General features: G+C 40.5%; 1 protein-coding gene across 1 annotated transcript in view; it reads left to right on the top strand.

The window, feature by feature from the left end:
* LOC134822474 (coatomer subunit alpha-like) overlaps positions 1 to 15,965 on the top strand; it is a 122,982-nt gene extending 107,017 nt beyond the window's left edge. The window contains exons 12-30 of the mRNA XM_063833583.1: positions 32 to 147; positions 4,214 to 4,299; positions 4,421 to 4,507; positions 4,706 to 4,812; positions 6,788 to 6,895; positions 7,164 to 7,310; positions 7,465 to 7,551; positions 8,019 to 8,121; positions 11,914 to 12,092; positions 12,213 to 12,420; positions 12,626 to 12,783; positions 12,964 to 13,076; positions 13,290 to 13,455; positions 13,744 to 13,857; positions 14,015 to 14,110; positions 14,258 to 14,356; positions 14,560 to 14,750; positions 14,990 to 15,071; positions 15,505 to 15,965. Of these exons, the coding sequence (XP_063689653.1) occupies positions 32 to 147; positions 4,214 to 4,299; positions 4,421 to 4,507; positions 4,706 to 4,812; positions 6,788 to 6,895; positions 7,164 to 7,310; positions 7,465 to 7,551; positions 8,019 to 8,121; positions 11,914 to 12,092; positions 12,213 to 12,420; positions 12,626 to 12,783; positions 12,964 to 13,076; positions 13,290 to 13,455; positions 13,744 to 13,857; positions 14,015 to 14,110; positions 14,258 to 14,356; positions 14,560 to 14,750; positions 14,990 to 15,071; positions 15,505 to 15,564 (2,307 nt within the window). The 3' untranslated portion in view covers positions 15,565 to 15,965. The remainder of the gene's footprint in view (positions 1 to 31; positions 148 to 4,213; positions 4,300 to 4,420; positions 4,508 to 4,705; positions 4,813 to 6,787; positions 6,896 to 7,163; positions 7,311 to 7,464; positions 7,552 to 8,018; positions 8,122 to 11,913; positions 12,093 to 12,212; positions 12,421 to 12,625; positions 12,784 to 12,963; positions 13,077 to 13,289; positions 13,456 to 13,743; positions 13,858 to 14,014; positions 14,111 to 14,257; positions 14,357 to 14,559; positions 14,751 to 14,989; positions 15,072 to 15,504) is intronic.
* Positions 15,966 to 21,495: the final 5,530 nt, after the last annotated feature.

Here is a 21,495-nt window from a genome sequence, read left to right as displayed (position 1 = left end):
TATTTCCCAGTTAATACCTTGTTCCCTTCAGACTACTAAGACGATAGAACTGACAGGGGGTATTGATTATATCTACTACGCTGGTACTGGAACTGTACTCCTACGCAACCCTGAATCTGTTTCTCTCTACGACATCCAGCAGAAAATGTTAGAGTTATTATTTGTCTTTTTGCTCAAGTTGGGAGATGGTTCGCTTTAACTTTAACATCGTCTTTATTACGTACAGGCTTAAGACTCTAGGTACCATCTGTTGTTAGTTCCATTTGTTTATTACGTAAGCGTTTTTTGCCGATTGTGGGCTCTGGTGATGCACTTTTGTGTAAGGGTTGGGTCGGGTTGTGTTCATACGATAAATTACATTAGCGTAATCGTAGAAAAAGGACTAACTGGGTTGAAGCCTACTGATTACGCCATAAGTAACACATGCCCATATAATGCAAATGGTGTCACGAGATAAGTAACACATGTCCATATAAGGGTGTCACGTGATAAGTAACACGTGCCCTTATAAGGGTGTCACGAGATAAGTAACACATGTCCATATAAGGGTGTCACGTGATAAGTAACACGTGCCCATATAAGGGTGTCACGTGATAAGTAACACATGCCCATATAAGGGTGTCACGTGATAAGTAACACGTGCCCTTATAAGGGTGTCACGTGATAAGTAACACATGCCCTTATAAGGGTGTCACGTGATAAGTAACACATGCCCATATAAGGGTGTCACGTGATAAGTAACACGTGCCCATATAAGGGTGTCACGTGATAAGTAACACGTGCCCTTATAAGGGTGTCACGTGATAAGTAACACATGCCCATATAAGGGTGTCACGTGATAAGTAACACATGTCCATATAAGGGTGTCACGTGATAAGTAACACGTGCCCTTATAAGGGTGTCACGAGATAAGTAACACATGTCCATATAAGGGTGTCACGTGATAAGTAACACATGCCCATATAAGGGTGTCACGTGATAAGTAACACATGTCCATATAAGGGTGTCACGTGATAAGTAACACATGCCCATATAAGGGTGTCACGTGATAAGTAACACGTGCCCATATAAGGGTGTCACGTGATAAGTAACTCATGCCCATATAAGGGTGTCACGCGATAAGTAACACGTGCCCTTATAAGGGTGTCACGTGATAAGTAACACGTGCCCATATAAGGATGTCACGTGATAAGTAACACATGCCCATATAAGGATGTCACGTGATAAGTAACACATGCCCATATAAGGGCGTCACGTGATAAGTAACACATGCCCATATAAGGGTGCCACGTGATAAGTAACACGTGCCCTTATAAGGGTGTCACGTGATAAGTAACACGTGCCCATATAAGGGTGTCACGTGATAACTAACACATGCCCATATAAGGGTGTCACGTGATAAGTAACACATGCCCATATAAGGGTGTCACGTGATAAGTAACACATGCCCATATAAGGGTGTCACGCGATAAGTAACACATGCCCATATAAGGGTGTCACGTGATAAGTAACACATGCCCATATAAGGGTGTCATGTGATAAGTAACACATGTCCATATAAGGGTGTCACGTGATAAGTAACACATGCCCATATAAGGGTGTCACGTGATAAGTAACACATGCCCATATAAGGGTGTCACGCGATAAGTAACACATGCCCATATAAGGGCGTCACGTGATAAGTAACACGTGCCCATATAAGGGTGTCACGTGATAAGTAACACGTGCCCATATAAGGGTGTCACGTGATAAGTAACACATGCCCATATAAGGTTGTCACGTGATAAGTAACACATGCCCATATAAGGGTGTCACGTGATAAGTAACACATGCCCATATAAGGGTGTCACGTGATAAGTAACACATGCCCATATAAGGGCGTCACGTGATAAGTAACACATGTCCATATAAGGGTGTCACGCGATAAGTAACACATGCCCATATAAGGGCGTCACGTGATAAGTAACACATGCCCTTATAAGGGTGTCACGTGATAAGTAACACATGCCCATATAAGGGTGTCACGTGATAAGTAACACATGCCCATATAAGGGTGTCACGTGATAAGTAACACATGCCCATATAAGGGTGTCACGCGATAAGTAACACGTGCCCATATAAGGGTGTCACGTGATAAGTAACACATGCCCATATAAGGGTATCACGTGATAAGTAACACGTGCCCATATAAGGGTGTCACGTGATAAGTAACACGTGCCCATATAAGGGTGTCACGTGATAAGTAACAAATGGTGACATCTGGACTGTGTTAGCTGTCTATTCAAGGCTAAGTGAAGATGTTTATATTAAGGCTGGGGGTTCACCCTGAATTTTTTGTGAAACTTGGTTTCGATATAGCAGTTGACCAACAAACTAGGACCGGTGACCGAACTTTTGAGGGGGTCCCGGACCCCAACCGCCAAACGGTGCCCGCGGGGCAGCCACGCCCATATTTGGTCCAAATTAGGCCCAATTTAGCCAAATACCCGATTGGGCGACATCTGTCCGAAAGCGACATCTGTCCGAATCAGAAAATATGTTATTTGGACAATAGTTTATGTCGGATCCTACCGTACGATTTTCTTAAAACTTTCCATAAAGTATGGTGGTTATATGACGAATAATATGTGTAAGTTTGAGCGAGTTTCTATGAGCCAAGTTTAAGATATTACCTTAACCGCAAAAAATATATCCAATTCGGTGGTACTCAGTGGTTCCAAAGCATATATCTGGAGATCCAACGATACGATTTTCTTGAAAATTCTTCAAACTTACACATATTATTCGTCCTATAACCACCATACTTTATGGAAAGTTTTAAGAAAATCGTACGGTAGGATCCGACATAAACTATTGTCCAAATAACATATTTTCTGATTCGGACAGATGTCGCTTTCGGACAGATGTCGTGTTACCAAATACCCTGAACATGCCCAAAACCCAGATTTTAGGTGCTCTACTTGTAGCTAGTGGTCCCCTGAACTCGTATATGAATTTTAATGAAGATTGGACAAAAAATGACTGAGTTATGAGCTAAAAACTATATGCCCATATTTGGGCATACGCACTAAATTTGATCGATTTTGGCCCATAAATAGGTCAAATATCAATATTTTTGAATGAAACCAACTTAATAAGAAAGGTAAGCCTAAACTACACATTCTCTATGATTATCAGCTCAATATCTACCTAACTGTGGATTCTGTGTTCAAATAGTTGCAAAAAATGAACCAAATCGCCCATATCTCAGTTCGCGATATTTGCAAAACTGACTTCGCTCAAAACAATAGAACTCAATAGGGTTTCAATATTTTTTCATGAAATTTTCAGAATCAACGTAGAATCGCCTCATGACCTTAAGTTTTGTATTAGAATTTTGAGTTAGGCCTTTAAAAAAATTTGGCGGCCAAATTCTGAAATTTGCCGGGCATTTTTCAGAATTTGGCCGCCAAATTTTTTTAAAGGCCTAACTCAAAATTCTAATACAAAACTTAAGGTCATGAGGCGAATCTACGTCGATTTTGAAAATTTCATAAAAAAATATTGAAACCCTATTGAGTTCTATTGTTTTGAGCGAAGTCAGTTTTGCAAATATCGCGAACTGAGATATGGGCGATTTGGTTCATTTTTTGCAACTATTTGAACACAGAATCCACAGTTAGGTAGATATTGAGCTGATAATCATAGAGAATGTGTAGTATAGGCTTACCTTCCATATAAAGTTGGTTTCATTCAAAAATATTGATATTTGACCAATTTATGGGCCAAAATCGATCAAATTTGGTGCGTATGCCCAAATATGGTCATATGGTTTTTGGCTCATAACTCAGTCATTTTTTGTCCAATCTTGATGAAAATTCATATACGAGTTTAGGGGACCACTAGCTACATGTAGAGCACCTAAAATCTGGGTTTTGGGCATGTTCAGGGTATTTGGCTAAATTGGGCCTAATTTGGACCAAATATGGGCGTGGCTGCCCCGCGGGCTCCGTTTGGCGGTTGGGGTCCGGGACCCCCTCAAAAGTTCGGTCACCGGTCCTAGTTGGTTGGTCAACTGCTATCTCGAAACTAAGTTTCATAAAAAAATCAGGGTGAACCCCCCCCCCCCCCCCCCCCCCCCCCCCCCCCCCCCTTAAATGTATTGTGAGATGATAAACTAAAATATTAGATATCTTGAAAGCTATACTTGAATTTGACTGATAACTAATTTCAGTACCGTCGCCTCTGTTCGCATACCCAAAGTGGTGAGAGTGGTTTGGTCTAATGACATGTCTCATCTTGCTCTACTCTGCAAACGAAGTAAGAACTATCTTTATGTTTGATATTTTGTAGTTTATTTGGTATAAGAGAAACTATTTACATGGTGTGATAAGTGACCTGATTACCCTCCAGTTGATTTTCTAGTTTACTTTTATCTCAGCTATCGCAATCTGCAACAGAAAGTTGGAGCTTAAAGCTACCATTCATGAGAGTGTCAAGATCAAGAGTGCTGCCTGGAATGAGCAAGGTAAGATACTGAAAACTACAATTATATACTATATAATGTATATCAGTGAAAAGTTATACTGATAGTTAGTGTTTTACATTTAAAGAAATAGATTTAATAAGGGAAGTATATGTTGGTATACTGTTTTTTGTTTTAGTGATTTTGAAATGTATTACTTGTTATATTAATTGTATGATGAAATGATACCCACTACGTTAGGTGTGTTGATCTACACGACTGCTAACCACATTAAATACACTCTACATAACGGAGATAACGGAATAGTCCGGACTCTAGATCTACCCATCTACATCTCTGCTGTCAAGGTTTGTAAACTTAACACGTGCCCTTATAAGGGTGTCACGTGTAACTTCAGTCCTTTTTTTGCTGGGTTCTTGTGACGTTTTCTTTTTTTCTATGACAACCGTAATATATGGCCGCTGTAAATTGGGGTTTACTGTATTCCGATATTGCATGATTGAAAGTAAGACCATCCAATAAAAATGGCCGAATTGAAGTAATCATATTTGCAGGGTAACAGCGTGTACTATAAGAATTGAAGTAATGATATTTGCAGGGTAACAGCGTATACTGTCTGTAAGAATTGAAGTAATGATATTTGCAGGGTAACAGCGTGTACTATAAGAATTGAAGTAATGATATTTGCAGGGTAACAGCGTGTACTATAAGAATTGAAGTAATGATATTTGCAGGGTAACAGCGTGTACTATAAGAATTGAAGTAATCATATTTGCAGGGTAACAGCGTGTACTATAAGAATTGAAGTAATCATATTTGCAGGGTAACAGCGTGTACTATAAGAATTGAAGTAATCATATTTGCAGGGTAACAGCGTGTACTATAAGAATTGAAGTAATGATATTTGCAGGGTAACAGCGTGTACTGTCTGTAAGAATTGAAGTAATCATATTTGCAGGGTAACAGCGTGTACTATAAGAATTGAAGTAATCATATTTGCAGGGTAACAGCGTGTACTATAAGAATTGAAGTAATGATATTTGCAGGGTAACAGCGTGTACTATAAGAATTGAAGTAATCATATTTGCAGGGTAACAGCGTGTACTATAAGAATTGAAGTAATCATATTTGCAGGGTAACAGCGTGTACTATAAGAATTGAAGTAATGATATTTGCAGGGTAACAGCGTGTACTATAAGAATTGAAGTAATGATATTTGCAGGGTAACAGCGTATACTGTCTGTAAGAATTGAAGTAATGATATTTGCAGGGTAACAGCGTGTACTATAAGAATTGAAGTAATGATATTTGCAGGGTAACAGCGTTTACTATAAGAATTGAAGTAATGATATTTGCAGGGTAACAGCGTGTACTATAAGAATTGAAGTAATGATATTTGCAGGGTAACAGCGTTTACTATAAGAATTGAAGTAATGATATTTGCAGGGTAACAGCGTGTACTATAAGAATTGAAGTAATGATATTTGCAGGGTAACAGCGTGTACTGTCTGTAAGAATTGAAGTAATGATATTTGCAGGGTAACAGCGTCTACTGCCTGTAACAATTGAAGTAATGATATTTGCAGGGTAACAGCGTGTACTATAAGAATTGAAGTAATCATATTTGCAGGGTAACAGCGTGTAATGTAAGAATTGAAGTAATGATATTTGCAGGGTAACAGCGTGTACTGTCTGTAAGAATTGAAGTAATGATATTTGCAGGGTAACAGCGTCTACTGCCTGTAACAATTGAAGTAATGATATTTGCAGGGTAACAGCGTGTAATGTAAGAATTGAAGTAATGATATTTGCAGGGTAACAGCGTGTACTGTAACAATTGAAGTAATGATATTTGCAGGGTAACAGCGTGTACTGTCTGTAAGAATTGAAGTAATGATATTTGCAGGGTAACAGCGTGTACTGTCTGTAAGAATTGAAGTAATGATATTTGCAGGGTAACAGCGTGTACTGTCTGTAAGAATTGAAGTAATGATATTTGCAGGGTAACAGCGTGTAATGTAAGAATTGAAGTAATGATATTTGCAGGGTAACAGCGTGTACTGTAACAATTGAAGTAATGATATTTGCAGGGTAACAGCGTATACTGTCTGTACGAATTGAAGTAATGATATTTGCAGGGTAACAGCGTGTACTGTCTGTAAGAATTGAAGTAATGATATTTGCAGGGTAACAGCGTGTACTGTCTGTAAGAATTGAAGTAATGATATTTGCAGGGTAACAGCGTGTACTATAAGAATTGAAGTAATGATATTTGCAGGGTAACAGCGTGTACTGTAACAATTGAAGTAATGATATTTGCAGGGTAACAGCGTGTACTGTCTGGACCGTGAAGCTAAGCCACGTGTTCTGACTATTGACTCAACTGAGTTCAAGTTTAAACTTGCCCTGGTTGATAAGAAGTATGACGAGGTTAGTATCTGCTACATATATATATAGTGTGTATACTATCCTGCTACCTACACTGGTATCTGCTTCTTTTGCGGAATAATCAATACCGAGCTTCATTACTTTCTTCTTAAAGTTTAAGAATTTTGAAATTTTGAAAATGATCAAAAATTGTTTAGAAGTTAAATTCTTCGGTAAATATTCGTAACCTTGTATCTCATTCTGTCAATCATGTGATTACAGAACCTACACTGGTCACATATTATATCTATATTATACAACTATACCACAGGTTCTGCACATGGTAAGGAATGCTAATCTGTACGGACAAGCTATCATAGCTTATCTACAGAAGAAGGGTTACCCGGAAGTAGCCCTCCATTTCGTAAAGGATCCCAAAACTCGCTTCAACCTGGCTGTGGAGTGTGGCAATATTGAGGTGAGCATAGTTAGGGGGGGGGGGGGGGGTTGCAGCGTTGTGGGGGGGGGGGTTGCAGCGTTCTGAAATTAATTTAGATTATATTTACACATGTAACTTGGTGTCAATCAGCATGCATTTCATTATAATATGAGGTAACTGTAAACAACTCCAGGTTGCAATGTCAGCCGCTCAAACACTGGACGACGCAGCAGTTTGGGAGAAACTCTCACAGATCGCTCTTCAACAAGGCAACCACCAGGTGACTGTTATTCTTAGTATTTGCGTTGAAATATGATCATTTTATTGTAATCCTGTTTGGTAGTTTCAGTTTCGTTGGTGACCAATGACACATGACCTGCTCCAACTAAAATTTACACATAAACTCTATAATAAAGACACATCTCAATACACATGTATCGTGAAGTGCACATCGATCAGAAGAGGGTAAACTAGATGATGTATGCGATGTATACACCGCGCGCGCGAACGCCAAATAGAAATTAGACGTTGCAACATTTTCGTGTTATAGGTTAGCTTGTTTGCGCAAAGGTCTGTCGCGCGCAGCACTTTCGTGATGTGGCAATATGATTATCTTACATGCGTAGTAAGAAAGGTCTATGTGTCTACTTTTTTCTTTCATTCAAGATCCAGTGTCCAACTATTCTTTGCTTCATTTGCTTTGGAGCAATGCTCAAATGGAATCACTAACAATTAAACATATTCCAGGTGGTTGAGATAGCATATCAACGCACCAAGAACTTTGAGAAACTGTCGTTCCTCTACCTTATCACCGGAAATATGGAGAAGTTGAGAAAAATGCAGAAAATAGGTAAGAAATCAGATTTAACAGACGAACCGTACTTCTGAAATCACCTATCAGTCGATTACAAGACTACTGGATGCAGTGGCGTAACGTTAGTGGCTGATTTAACTTGGCGCCCCCCGGCGGCTCGAAAAAGTCGCCCAAATTTTTTGTGTCCCTAAAAAAAATTAAAAAAATTAAAAAAAAGGTCGGGTACCTTTTTTTGGCGCCCCCTACAGCTTTTTTGCGCCCCTGGAGCAAAAAAAGGGCCCCAAAAATTTTTTTCACACCGACTGAGCGCTAAATTGGACAGGGGAATACACCAGGGGCGACCGGGGCAGCGTTACGCCACTGACTGGATGTATGTAATGTATGTAATGGGGATTTTAGTAAATCGATGTGTGGCCCTATTCAAGTATTAACTGTAGGGTACAGCCAAATCCCCCATTTATTTAAAGTACAGTGGTTCCCTTCTCAAGACAAGATGCACAGAATCAGGTACAGGTATATTCTAATAAGATTGATTGGTTGTTGAAAGAAACACCTGGCACAATGTTATGTATTGTCTGCGAGATTTAACGTGCTGATGGAAGTATGATCAAGATGTTCTTGACGAATATTGAACATTAAACTTTCATTTGGGTCAGTCAGTTCTGTTTTTAATTTGTTTCTACCTGTATAGTTATTGATGGAAAAGTTAAAAACAAAAGCGTTTGACATTAAAGATGATAGATCCTAACCGTGATCATAAGAGTTAATGTTCTCTTAAGCCGTAACCACTATAAAGTTGACCGACCTTTTAGAAACTTGTCCTCTCTGGGGTGAAACTCGGTGTAATCTTAACATAGCTCCCAAGGAAGTAGTTCGAGTGGTATTTATCCATTAATGGTGACCATATAATTAATAACGGGTAAGTTGGAGACTTATCCATAATACTTCCATACTCTCGCGTAACCTTTACAGAGCCGAGTGTTGATACTTCATACCTGGGATCATCGTGTAAAACTTCTTTACGTAACATAGGAAGTACTAGGAAGAACTAGGAATAAGTAATTACATTTTATTGAAACCTCGCGTCTGGTTGTGAGCCACATTCTCTGTTGATCCGAATATTGCACACTATAGACGTTAGTCAAACAAACTGTTCATATTGTAACCCAAATAGGACCCTTTGTTTGTAAATATGATGTGGGAGGTCATTCCAGAGTCCAGACACACTCTGTTGAGTACGGTGTGGAGGCACACTCTCGAGGAACGTTTTAGACATTGTTGATTTCATATTCTCTCGGTATTTCTGTACACTAATGATACTGCGACCAACTCTGGCAATAAATCTCGTTTGATGTTTGATTTTAGCTCTTTTGTAAGTAATTTCATGCGACAAAGTTTATGCGGTGTCATGTTATCGCAAAAAGGGGAATCTTTATTTTCCTGGTTATAAAGGTGCAAGAATCAATGTTAATGTAAATCAAACTCCAAAGTCTCCAATACTTTGTTTTGTTAATGTACTTCTCCCTTTGGCGTGGTATCATAATGTTGCAATAGTTTTTGAGTATTCTCAATTATCGTACATAATGTATCACTGGTTTATGTTTTAAAAACTTAAAATGGCTGATATAATCCTTTTGCACATTTCTCCCTGATTAAGTTTATTTCATTAGTTCTGTTAATTGCTGACCGCGTGGTGGCTGATTTTACAACTATATTGGTTATCGTTCCTATCTTTAGTAGGGGGGGGGGGTTTAGTTCACTTTCAACCTTATTTTATCGTACTTTACTGAATACTCTCAAATTGGAGGATATTTCTTTTATGATGGTTAAAGTTTTGTTTACGGTAAATTGAGTATTATTATAATCTTCCAATATCAGTTCTCAATGTCGGCGGAATCAAATACGACGGTCAAGATGCCGATCAACTCTTCAGAGGAAGACGAATCAGGAGAATTAAACGAATTAATATCAAAAGCCAAAGCTCCTAAATCAGGCCTGGCAGCAGTTGACTTTAAAAACTTGAAATGGACGAGAAAAGACGTTCACCTCACAATTCTGATGACTCTGATAACCTTCGGAGATGCAGTTGAGATCTACCTGCCTGGAGTGATCACCCAGGCTGCCTCAAGTGAGATGGGAGTATCCCACACGCAGGAGGGACTACTCGGTATCATCCTCTACCTGTGTCTGGCTCTCTCTTTCTTCGTCCTCCCGGCTATAAAGAACAAGATGGGGAGGAAGACGGCACTACTAGTGTCTCTCTACACCTCTATCCTAGCCACAGTGTTCTGCTCCCTTGTCCCCAACTACTGGACCCTCGTAATCTCCCGCGCCTCACTAGGCCTCTGTATTGGACTAAACTGGTCGGTGGGTGGCCTCTATTTCGCGGAGGAGATCTCTAACTACGATATGTACAATATCGGAGGAGTAACCAGGGCCTTTGCTTTTACCTTGGGAGGAGGGTGGGTGGCAGTGCTGGGGTACCTCCTACTGGAGAAGGTGGGGTGGAGGTACTTCATAGTCTGTACTTCTCTCCCTATATTCCTCCTACCCATCTGCATGCTGCACTTTGGTCTTAAAAGAGAAGAGAAAACGGAGGAAATAGAGGACAGGACAGATAAGGAGGTGATAAGAGTAAGAGGGTTCCTAGGTCGCCTAGTTAGAGGGTGTATAGTGAACTTTATCAACATGTTACAGGGGTGGGGCAGCATTCTCCTCATACCAGCGCTCCTTACCTACCTAAACAAAGAGGAACCTAATCTGAGGCTGACTACAGATCAAGAGCTACTTATTCTAGCGCTACTATACGGAGGAGCTAAACTCATTGGTAGGATCCTAAGTGTGTTCCTGTTGAAGTATGTTAGGTTCAGAGTGCTGGAACCACTGTTATCTGCCATCATAGCATCCTGCTACTTGACTCTTATCTTGGAGAGTAACAGCCTGTTTGTCACTGTGGTTGCTATGGGGATAGCAAATATGTGTTTCTGTGTGACGCGGTGTGAACTGACCCTCATGGAGTTTGATAAGCACTACTTTGGGACAGAGCGGCTTGTTCTGGCGGCGGGGGTGATGGCTGGGTGCGCCATGTTGGGCGCTGCAGTCGGCGCTATTGTAGCCTCCTTCCTGAGCAGCCAACATGCTGTCATCTTTACTTTTGTACTGAGCTGTATTCAAGTGGTCACATTCTGCTGCATCACTGAACGATAAGATGAACCTTTAACTTGCTCTCGTCACTGATAGTTATTCAATGTCATTCTGTGGATTAACAAAGTGGTTTATCGCAATTATTTTTCCCGCATTTTTATGTCCTTAACAGTTATTGTTCAGCTCGTTTTGTAGATGACAGAAAATTAATTATTGCGCTGTTCATTTGGCGAGCTCTTCTCTTCAGTATGGTTTTGTTAGAGTAAGCAGGAACTGAACAGCTCAGCTCTGAATTATCAGCCAATCTGTATGAAGCAGACTTTAAATCCCATTCCTGCGTTTCATTTGTTCCTGCACAAACACTAGTAATCGTCATTAATTAAACTGTTTATTATATTATATTAAACTCAAATACTTTAATACAATACTCTCCGGAGCCATTGGGGTTCGTTTAGAATAACCATTATATCAAGTTGATTCCAATTATTTTGATAAACAATCAATTGGTATTGAATAATGGCATTTCAAACGAGCAGTAGGTATGTGATATTGTGTTTTTTAGGCTAATCTAAAAATAAACAGCTTATTTTCTACTTTGTTTTCTAACAACCTTTATTTTGTATTCTGCGGTATCAATCCACTGCAACAAATAAGCTTTTTAGTTAACTAATCAACTAATTTCAGCGGAACACAGAGGAGATACCAACTCCCACTACCAGAACACCCTATACACTGGAGATGTAGCGGAGCGAGTAAAAGTGCTGAAGAGCGTGGGACAGAGGGGCCTGGCTTACTTGTGTGCTAAAACACATGGCATGGAGGAAGAGGCTGAGTCTATAGCTGCTTCTCTACCTGCTGAACAGGTCACTGTTTGTTATTATTTGGTTCCTTAATCGGTTTGATGAGTGATGAAGCCGGCCTCTTCAATAATATGTATATCACCAGCATTATATATAAGTATTTATATGATAGAATGTCCCCAGATCCCCCAAGTACCGGAGAATGCGAAGCTCCTAAAGCCAGGTGTCCCCATAATGAAGAGTGATGAGAACTGGCCGCTGCTCACTGTCAGCAAGGGAATATTCGACAAAGTAGCTGGGGGAGAGCCCACCAGTGCCCTGGACGCTGAGGTGGATGTAGATGTGGAGGTGGAGGGAGCCTGGGGAGATGAGGACCTGCAGCTAGAAGAGGGTAAGTTACCAACTAGTTACCAAATAGTTTCCAATAGGTTACCAACAAGTTACCAAATAGTTACCAACACGTTACCAACTTGTTACCAAATAGTTACCAACAAGCTACCAATAGGTTACCAACTTGTTACCAAAAAGTTACCAATTAGTTACCAATTAGTGATCAACTAGTTACCAACTCTATACTAAACCTTCCCTCGCTTCAGGTTCAGAGCCTGAGTTTGATAAGTCTGACGGTGAAGGATCTGCAGCAGGATGGGACGTGGACGAGGACCTGGAGCTGCCACCAGATCTGGACATTGCAGTGACAGCAGTTACAGGGGGCAGCTACAATCCACCTGCTATTGGTACCAGCACTGCTAAGGTCAGATATTACCTGTAGTTACTTGTCTGCGAGTTATATCTTTATTCCTGTTATATATGTATATTAGGCTAGCTACAAATACCAATCACCCCCCCCCCTGTTATATATTAGGCTAGCTACAAATACCAAGCACCCCCCCCCCCGGCCCCCCCCCCCCACTTTACCACTGTTTTTTCTCAGAGATGGGCGGATAATTCCCAGTTTGCTGTTGATCATCTGATGGGGGGATCTGTAGACTCTGCTATGAGACTGTTAGACGACCAAGTGGGCGTAGTGGACTTCAACCCTTACAAGTTAGTTATTAAGAAGAATTTATTTTGGTTACAAAATGTGTACCCCTAAAGGTATCGTAAAGCCGCTAGGATACCGTTAGGGATGCACATTTGGGATATTATGTTCTTCTTTCATACGACCAAAAATACAAAACTGTTTTAAGTGCCCCTCACTTCACATTACCTGAAGTAAGCCTTATTTTTATGTTTTGAAAGTGCTAAATAAACCCCCAGGTCCCTGTTTATGCAAGTTATGGGTCGTGGAGCGGTATGTCTGCCTGGTATACCCTGTCAAGCCCCTGTATTCGCATACCCCCCTCGTAACCTGAACGAGAATGCTCCTAAGAACGCTCTTCCTCGCAAGTTCATCAAGCTTACTGAACTGGTGGAGCAGCTCCAGGTAAGATACACACGTTTCCGTATATTCAATACATATGTTTCCGTATATTCAATACACATGTTTCCGTATATTCGTGTAGAACCTCGGCAGAAGTAGCTAGTTAATAGATAGTATAATTATAGTAGGTAATACAATCTCTATTATTATTTTAAGAGATCTCAACCGCCAATTCTAAATCGTTCCACTATAATCAAGTTATTAGAAACCAATTAGAAACCAATTAGAAACCAATTAGAAACTAGTTAGAAAATAATTAACCTAAAAACTAATTATCATTATTTGTAACAGGTGGGATACCAGTTGACAACTCAAGGAAAGTTCGGTGACGCAGCGGTGAAATTCCACAGTATCCTCCTGTCTGTACCTCTCCTTATAGTCGATACTAAGGAGGAAATGAACGAGGTAATTGTTAATTAATTAGTGATTATTATTATGTTAATTAATTAGTTATTATTAGTAATTATCATTTAATTACAAATCAATTCAATGAACTGTAGCACTTCCTCTTTCTATTTCTAGACCTTGTGGTAAGTGACTCTTTAACCACTGCTCTATACAGGCAATACAGCTAATGGGTATCTGTAGAGAGTATATCCTGGGTCTCCAGATGGAGCTAGCTAGAAAGGAACTGCCTAGACGCACTGTTGATGATCAGGTAATGCTAACAATAATTGCCAATATTTCATAGATTTCCTATACTTATTCCTATTTAAAGTATATCTTCATCTCAAAATATCTGTCTTTTTAACGCTAGTAAAACAGTAATACCGAGTAGTAAGTTAACTAAACCTGGATATTACAGATCCGGATATGCGAGCTAGCAGCGTACTTTACACATTGTAACCTGCAACCAATGCATCTCATGTTAACACTGCGTACTGCTGTTAGTCTCTTCTACAAGGTAAGATTACCTCTGCTAATCAGTTCATTACTTATTAATTACTTATTAATTATAAACAACACATCAATTCAAAGTCGATTAATTAATTTGATCTTGATATTAAAATTATTGTACTAAAAAGTTATCCACTTCTCATAAATCACATAACTTGAAATTGTAAGTCCCACAATAAATAATACAACTAACATCAAACTTTTCTCCAGATGAAAAACTTCAAGACTGCGGCTTCCTTCGCTCGCCGGCTGATCGACCTGGGCCCTAAACCCGACATAGCGACTCAAATGAGAAAGATTCTGGCGGCGTGTGAGAAAAATCCAACAGACGAACATAAACTGCAGTATGATCAGCATAACCCCTTCGTTCTGTGCGCCATGACCTATCAACCTATCTATAGGTGAGTCAAATCTAATCAACCTATGTATGAGTCATTAAATATCTAAATATTTACTAATTTGTATGACTAAATTAATGAATAAATTAATGACTAAATTAATGACTAAATTAATGACTAAATTAATGACTAAATTAATGACTAAATTAATGACTAAATTAATGACTTAATTAATGACTAAATTAATGACTAAATTAATATAAATATTAATTTTCACTTACTAAATAATATTAATATTTCAGAGGAAAGGCTGTAGAGCGGTGTCCGTTGTGTTCTGTTAATTATACGCCAGAATGTAAAGGACAGATTTGCACTGTCTGTAAAGTAAGTTCTACTTAATTTTTAAGCTCTGCTTTAACTTTAGATATTAATGTTGGGATTAAAACCTGCTGTTTTAGAAATAAATATTATAATGACAATGTTATTTATAATATTTCTAGGTGGCGGAAGTTAGAAATAAATGCTATAATGACAATGTTAATTATAATATTTATAGGTGGCGGAAGTTAGAAATAAATGCTATAATGACAATGTTAATTATAATATTTATAGGTGGCGGAAGTTTGAAAGGAATGCTATAATGACAATGTTAATTATAATATTTATAGGTGGCGGAAGTTAGAAATAAATGCTATAATGACAATGTTATTTATAATATTTATAGGTTGTTATAATGACAATGTTATTTATAATATTTATAGGTGGCGGAAGTTGGAAAGGAATGCTATAATTACAATGTTATTTATAATATTTCTAGGTGGCGGAAGTTGGGAAGGAATGTATCGGTCTGCGTATCTGTCCCAACCAGTTCAGATAGGAACCCTATCCTCGGACTACATAACACGGAACATTGAATATGATTAACTTTGTGTTTCACTGGAAAGGTTTTAACTTGATTAGCTTATTATTTACTTATTTCACTTACCTAGTAGTAGTAACTCTCGTGTCTGTTGTACGGTAATATAATGCATGAGTAGATTATATCTTCAATAGCTAAGAAATACGTTAACATATTTACAAAATTCGGAGTATGGACTTATATTTTCTGAGTTTGACGTAGGACTCCTTTTCAACGAGTTTTGATAATTGTAAAACTAAAAGAATTCAATTTTGATCTCGAACCATTTTTATGAGCTAAATTATCGTATTTTGGGATTAATTTGTTCAAAAGATTTGTGTAACTGTAACTATACTTATTGATACAATCACCAAACATAAGCGTCTCCCCTTTTAGAAATTTTCAGTTAACCCTTAATTTTTAAGTATGAACGTTAATATTACACTAATATCTGGCCAGAGGAGCATTTTAACCCTATGCCATGTGGGGTACAGGTGATTCGGAGTAGTGCGTTGTACTTCGAAGAAATTTACAATTAAGACGTGTATCGTCCCTCAAGCGCACCACAAAATATTTTAAAACCTCGCTTCGAGTTCTTCACATCCCACCAGGGCCTATTTTGGGTGTAATATGCAGCAGGGGTATCATTAAGTCATTGTACATTGCAATGTGAGTGGAGATGTAAATAGCGCACTTTAGTAAAGGCACTGCTACCCACATGTCCCCACTTTAGTAAAGGCACTGCTACCCACATGTCCCCACTTTAGTAAAGGCACTGCTACCCACATGTCCCCACTTTAGTAAAGGCACTGCTACCCACATGTCCCCACTTTAGTAAAGGCACTGCTACCCACATGTCCCCACTTTAGTAAAGGTACTGCTACCCACATGTCCCCACTTTAGTAAAGGCACTGCTACCCACATGTCCCCACTTTAGTAAAGGCACTGCTACCCACATGTCCCCACTTTAGTAAAGGCACTGCTACCCACATGTCCCCACTTTAGTAAAGGCACTGCTACCCACATGTCCCCACTTTAGTAAAGGCACTGCTACCCACATGTCCCCACTTTAGTAAAGGCACTGCTACCCACATGTCCCCACTTTAGTAAAGGCACTGCTACCCACATGTCCCCACTTTAGTAAAGGCACTGCTACCCACATGTCCCCACTTTAGTAAAGGCACTGCTACCCACATGTCCCCACTTTAGTAAAGGCACTGCTACCCACATGTCCCCACTTTAGTAAAGGCACTGCTACCCACATGTCCCCACTTTAGTAAAGGCACTGCTACCCACATGTCCCCACTTTAGTAAAGGCACTGCTACCCACATGTCCCCACTTTAGTAAAGGCACTGCTACCCACATGTCCCCACTTTAGTAAAGGCACTGCTACCCACATGTCCCCACTTTAGTAAAGGCACTGCTACCCACATGTCCCCACTTTAGTAAAGGCACTGCTACCCACATGTCCCCACTTTAGTAAAGGCACTGCTACCCACATGTCCCCACTTTAGTAAAGGCACTGCTACCCACATGTCCCCACTTTAGTAAAGGCACTGCTACCCACATGTCCCCACTTTAGTAAAGGCACTGCTACCCACATGTCCCCACTTTAGTAAAGGCACTGCTACCCACATGTCCCCACTTTAGTAAAGGCACTGCTACCCACATGTCCCCACTTTAGTAAAGGCACTGCTACCCACATGTCCCCACTTTAGTAAAGGCACTGCTACCCACATGTCCCCACTTTAGTAAAGGCACTGCTACCCACATGTCCCCACTTTAGTAAAGGCACTGCTACCCACATGTCCCCACTTTAGTAAAGGCACTGCTACCCACATGTCCCCACTTTAGTAAAGGCACTGCTACCCACATGTCCCCACTTTAGTAAAGGTACTGCTACCCACATGTCCCCACTTTAGTAAAGGCACTGCTACCCACATGTCCCCACTTTAGTAAAGGCACTGCTACCCACATGTCCCCACTTTAGTAAAGGCACTGCTACCCACATGTCCCCACTTTAGTAAAGGCACTGCTACCCACATGTCCCCACTTTAGTAAAGGCACTGCTACCCACATGTCCCCACTTTAGTAAAGGCACTGCTACCCACATGTCCCCACTTTAGTAAAGGCACTGCTACCCACATGTCCCCACTTTAGTAAAGGCACTGCTACCCACATGTCCCCACTTTAGTAAAGGTACCCACAGTTTGATGAATTGGGGTGGAGGGATCGAATTTTTTGCTTTGATCGATTCTAGTTTGAAGTTACGTAGTTTTAACTGTCGGGACCCTTTTAGAAAAATCTCGAAGATCGACTGTAGAGTGATTTAGCACGCTTGAATAAGAATACCAAGTCCCCACTTTAGTAAAGGCACTGCTACCCACATGTCCCCACTTTAGTAAAGGTACTGCTACCCACATGTCCCCACTTTAGTGAAGGCACTGCTACCCACATGTCCCCACTTTAGTAAAGGTACTGCTACCCACATGTCCCCACTTTAGTAAAGGCACTGCTACCCACATGTCCCCACTTTAGTAAAGGCACTGCTACCCACATGTCCCCACTTTAGTAAAGGCACTGCTACCCACATGTCCCCACTTTAGTAAAGGCACTGCTACCCACATGTCCCCACTTTAGTAAAGGCACTGCTACCCACATGTCCCCACTTTAGTAAAGGCACTGCTACCCACATGTCCCCACTTTAGTAAAGGCACTGCTACCCACATGTCCCCACTTTAGTAAAGGCACTGCTACCCACATGTCCCCACTTTAGTAAAGGCACTGCTACCCACATGTCCCCACTTTAGTAAAGGCACTGCTACCCACATGTCCCCACTTTAGTAAAGGCACTGCTACCCACATGTCCCCACTTTAGTAAAGGCACTGCTACCCACATGTCCCCACTTTAGTAAAGGCACTGCTACCCACATGTCCCCACTTTAGTAAAGGCACTGCTACCCACATGTCCCCACTTTAGTAAAGGCACTGCTACCCACATGTCCCCACTTTAGTAAAGGCACTGCTACCCACATGTCCCCACTTTAGTAAAGGCACTGCTACCCACATGTCCCCACTTTAGTAAAGGCACTGCTACCCACATGTCCCCACTTTAGTAAAGGCACTGCTACCCACATGTCCCCACTTTAGTAAAGGCACTGCTACCCACATGTCCCCACTTTAGTAAAGGCACTGCTACCCACATGTCCCCACTTTAGTAAAGGCACTGCTACCCACATGTCCCCACTTTAGTAAAGGCACTGCTACCCACATGTCCCCACTTTAGTAAAGGCACTGCTACCCACATGTCCCCACTTTAGTAAAGGCACTGCTACCCACATGTCCCCACTTTAGTAAAGGCACTGCTACCCACATGTCCCCACTTTAGTAAAGGCACTGCTACCCACATGTCCCCACTTTAGTAAAGGCACTGCTACCCACATGTCCCCACTTTAGTAAAGGCACTGCTACCCACATGTCCCCACTTTAGTAAAGGCACTGCTACCCACATGTCCCCACTTTAGTAAAGGCACTGCTACCCACATGTCCCCACTTTAGTAAAGGCACTGCTACCCACATGTCCCCACTTTAGTAAAGGCACTGCTACCCACATGTCCCCACTTTAGTAAAGGCACTGCTACCCACATGTCCCCACTTTAGTAAAGGCACTGCTACCCACATGTCCCCACTTTAGTAAAGGCACTGCTACCCACATGTCCCCACTTTAGTAAAGGCACTGCTACCCACATGTCCCCACTTTAGTAAAGGCACTGCTACCCACATGTCCCCACTTTAGTAAAGGCACTGCTACCCACATGTCCCCACGAGTTACTCAAGTTTCCCGACGCGCACACTTCAGGAAATGCTGTTACCTGGCCCCTGTATTAGCTTATTAGGGGTCGTTCACATGTTACGTAATCATACTTCCAGTTTCAAGCGACATTGATACAGTTATAGGACAAAGAAGAAGTTGAAGCAATCAACAAAGAATAATAGTAATACTGTATACATTATAGTAATACTATATATACATTTCATCACACGAACATATTCTATTCACTATTGTCTATACTTCATACTTGCATATTTTCAAATTATATATCTTTTAACATATCATTAAAAGAGACAAAACCAAATAAAAGAAAAAAGTACATATCAAGTCGCTATACAGAACAATTGTGCGAAGTTATTTCACAGTCTGCATTAATCGTGAGTTCAAAAAACCGGATAACTCATGACTAGTAACTGTTTTATTTGTTTGATGAATTGGGGTGGAGGGCTTTGATCGATTCTAGTTTGAAGTTAGTTTCAACTGTCGGGACCCTTTTAGAAAAATCTCGAAGATCGACTGTAGAGTGATTTAGCACGCTTGAATAAGAATACCATTACCAAGGAATATAGCAAAAGATCGCTAGGATAAATCTAGCTTGTGCTATGCAAATTAGGTAAGAAAATGAACACCAAGAAAACTTTAGTATGGCCATAGTTTTGAATTACAGAAAATCTCATAAACTTAAGGATACACTGAAGACATAAGTTATAATTATGTTTCATTGAAATTAATCAATAGCTTCATAGCTCCCTCGTAGCGACTACATAATCGTTCCGCTGAGGATTTCTGCAGAGCACCTTATTCTTCAGTGACTCCCTCAACTTTTTGCTCCTCCATATCAAGATAACCGGATTAAGCGCGGAGCATATAAAGGGGAATACTGTACTAGTCAAGTAGGGGAATACTGTACTGTAAAGTTGATCGCTCGTGTAATTTAGGTTCAGTATCCAGCAGAGAGTGAGGAAGGCTGTGTACACGGTGTTACACAACGAGAAGACAGTGGTCAGCAGTGCGATTGTGATCGTCACTTCCCGTTCTGTATTGCTGGTGTCGCCACTCTTGCTGGCGGACATATTCTGCTGGCTGGTGGAAAGCTTCCTCCAGTTGATAGCTAAGCACACCAGTGAAAGTATGACTGCTAAGATGAAGGGAGCGCAAGATGTAGCAAAGGTTACTCCCTGTGGAATTTGTATTGATTTCTTGCTACCCTTATTGGCTTTGATATTTACCGCTGAGACCACTATGTCCTTGATACAGTAGTCTCCTACAAATGGGAGAAAGACGTATCGGATCTTTCTCTCGTAGAATGTTTCCAATTCTCCTATTTGAACAGCATCATAGATTATAATAGGCAGCAGGACTATAGGACAGATGATTATTGCTATCCACATTCTTTTATTTTCACTTGGTAGAAAGGTCTGGTTATGTTGATGGTTCGGACTACAATCAGCACCACGTTCACAAAAACAGAAATCCGTAAGATGAGTGTCGTCAAGGAGAACAAAACCCCGAGAAAGAGGGTCAGCACTGTCGGCTCCTCGTTAATTTCTAGGAGAATTCAGATTTTCAGATCGATGTTGGTTATAAACCGGGATGTGGGCATTTGAACATTTGGAGGACTTCGACGCGCCGCGCAAACTACAAACTAGCATTCTTGCTTCGCATCAACAAGATCGTTGCTCTGCGAAGCAGAGCAACGATCTGGAAGGGTTGACATCGTCAATCAATTGAACATCACTATCAGATCATCAATTCACAAATATAATATAAAATATTAGTCGGTTTATAATTTTCACAAAGCTAGAGCTTACTTTCGCTATTCTACTAAATAATACCTGTTATAACGAGCAAGATGGCGACGAAATGTAGTATTGCTGTCAGACACACAACGAAATCAGTGAAAGAGAGGGCCAGGTAGAGGGAGGGAACCAAGTTACCTCTTCTATTCCAGTAGTAGGTGAGGATCTGAATGTTTGCAGGCAGGCCAAATAGTCCTGTATTCAATAATTCTTGTGTTACTGTTAAATGATTTATAATCATTTAACAGTTCATTTAACACAAGAATTCATGGTACCAC

The sequence above is a fragment of the Bolinopsis microptera genome, chromosome 10 (assembly GCF_026151205.1).
Source record: "Bolinopsis microptera isolate Bmic1 chromosome 10, MBARI_Bmic_1.0, whole genome shotgun sequence".
Taxonomy (NCBI): Eukaryota; Metazoa; Ctenophora; class Tentaculata; order Lobata; family Bolinopsidae; genus Bolinopsis; species Bolinopsis microptera.
The sequence above is the reverse complement of the archived record's forward strand: the minus strand, read 5'-3'. Positions and strand labels throughout refer to the sequence as shown.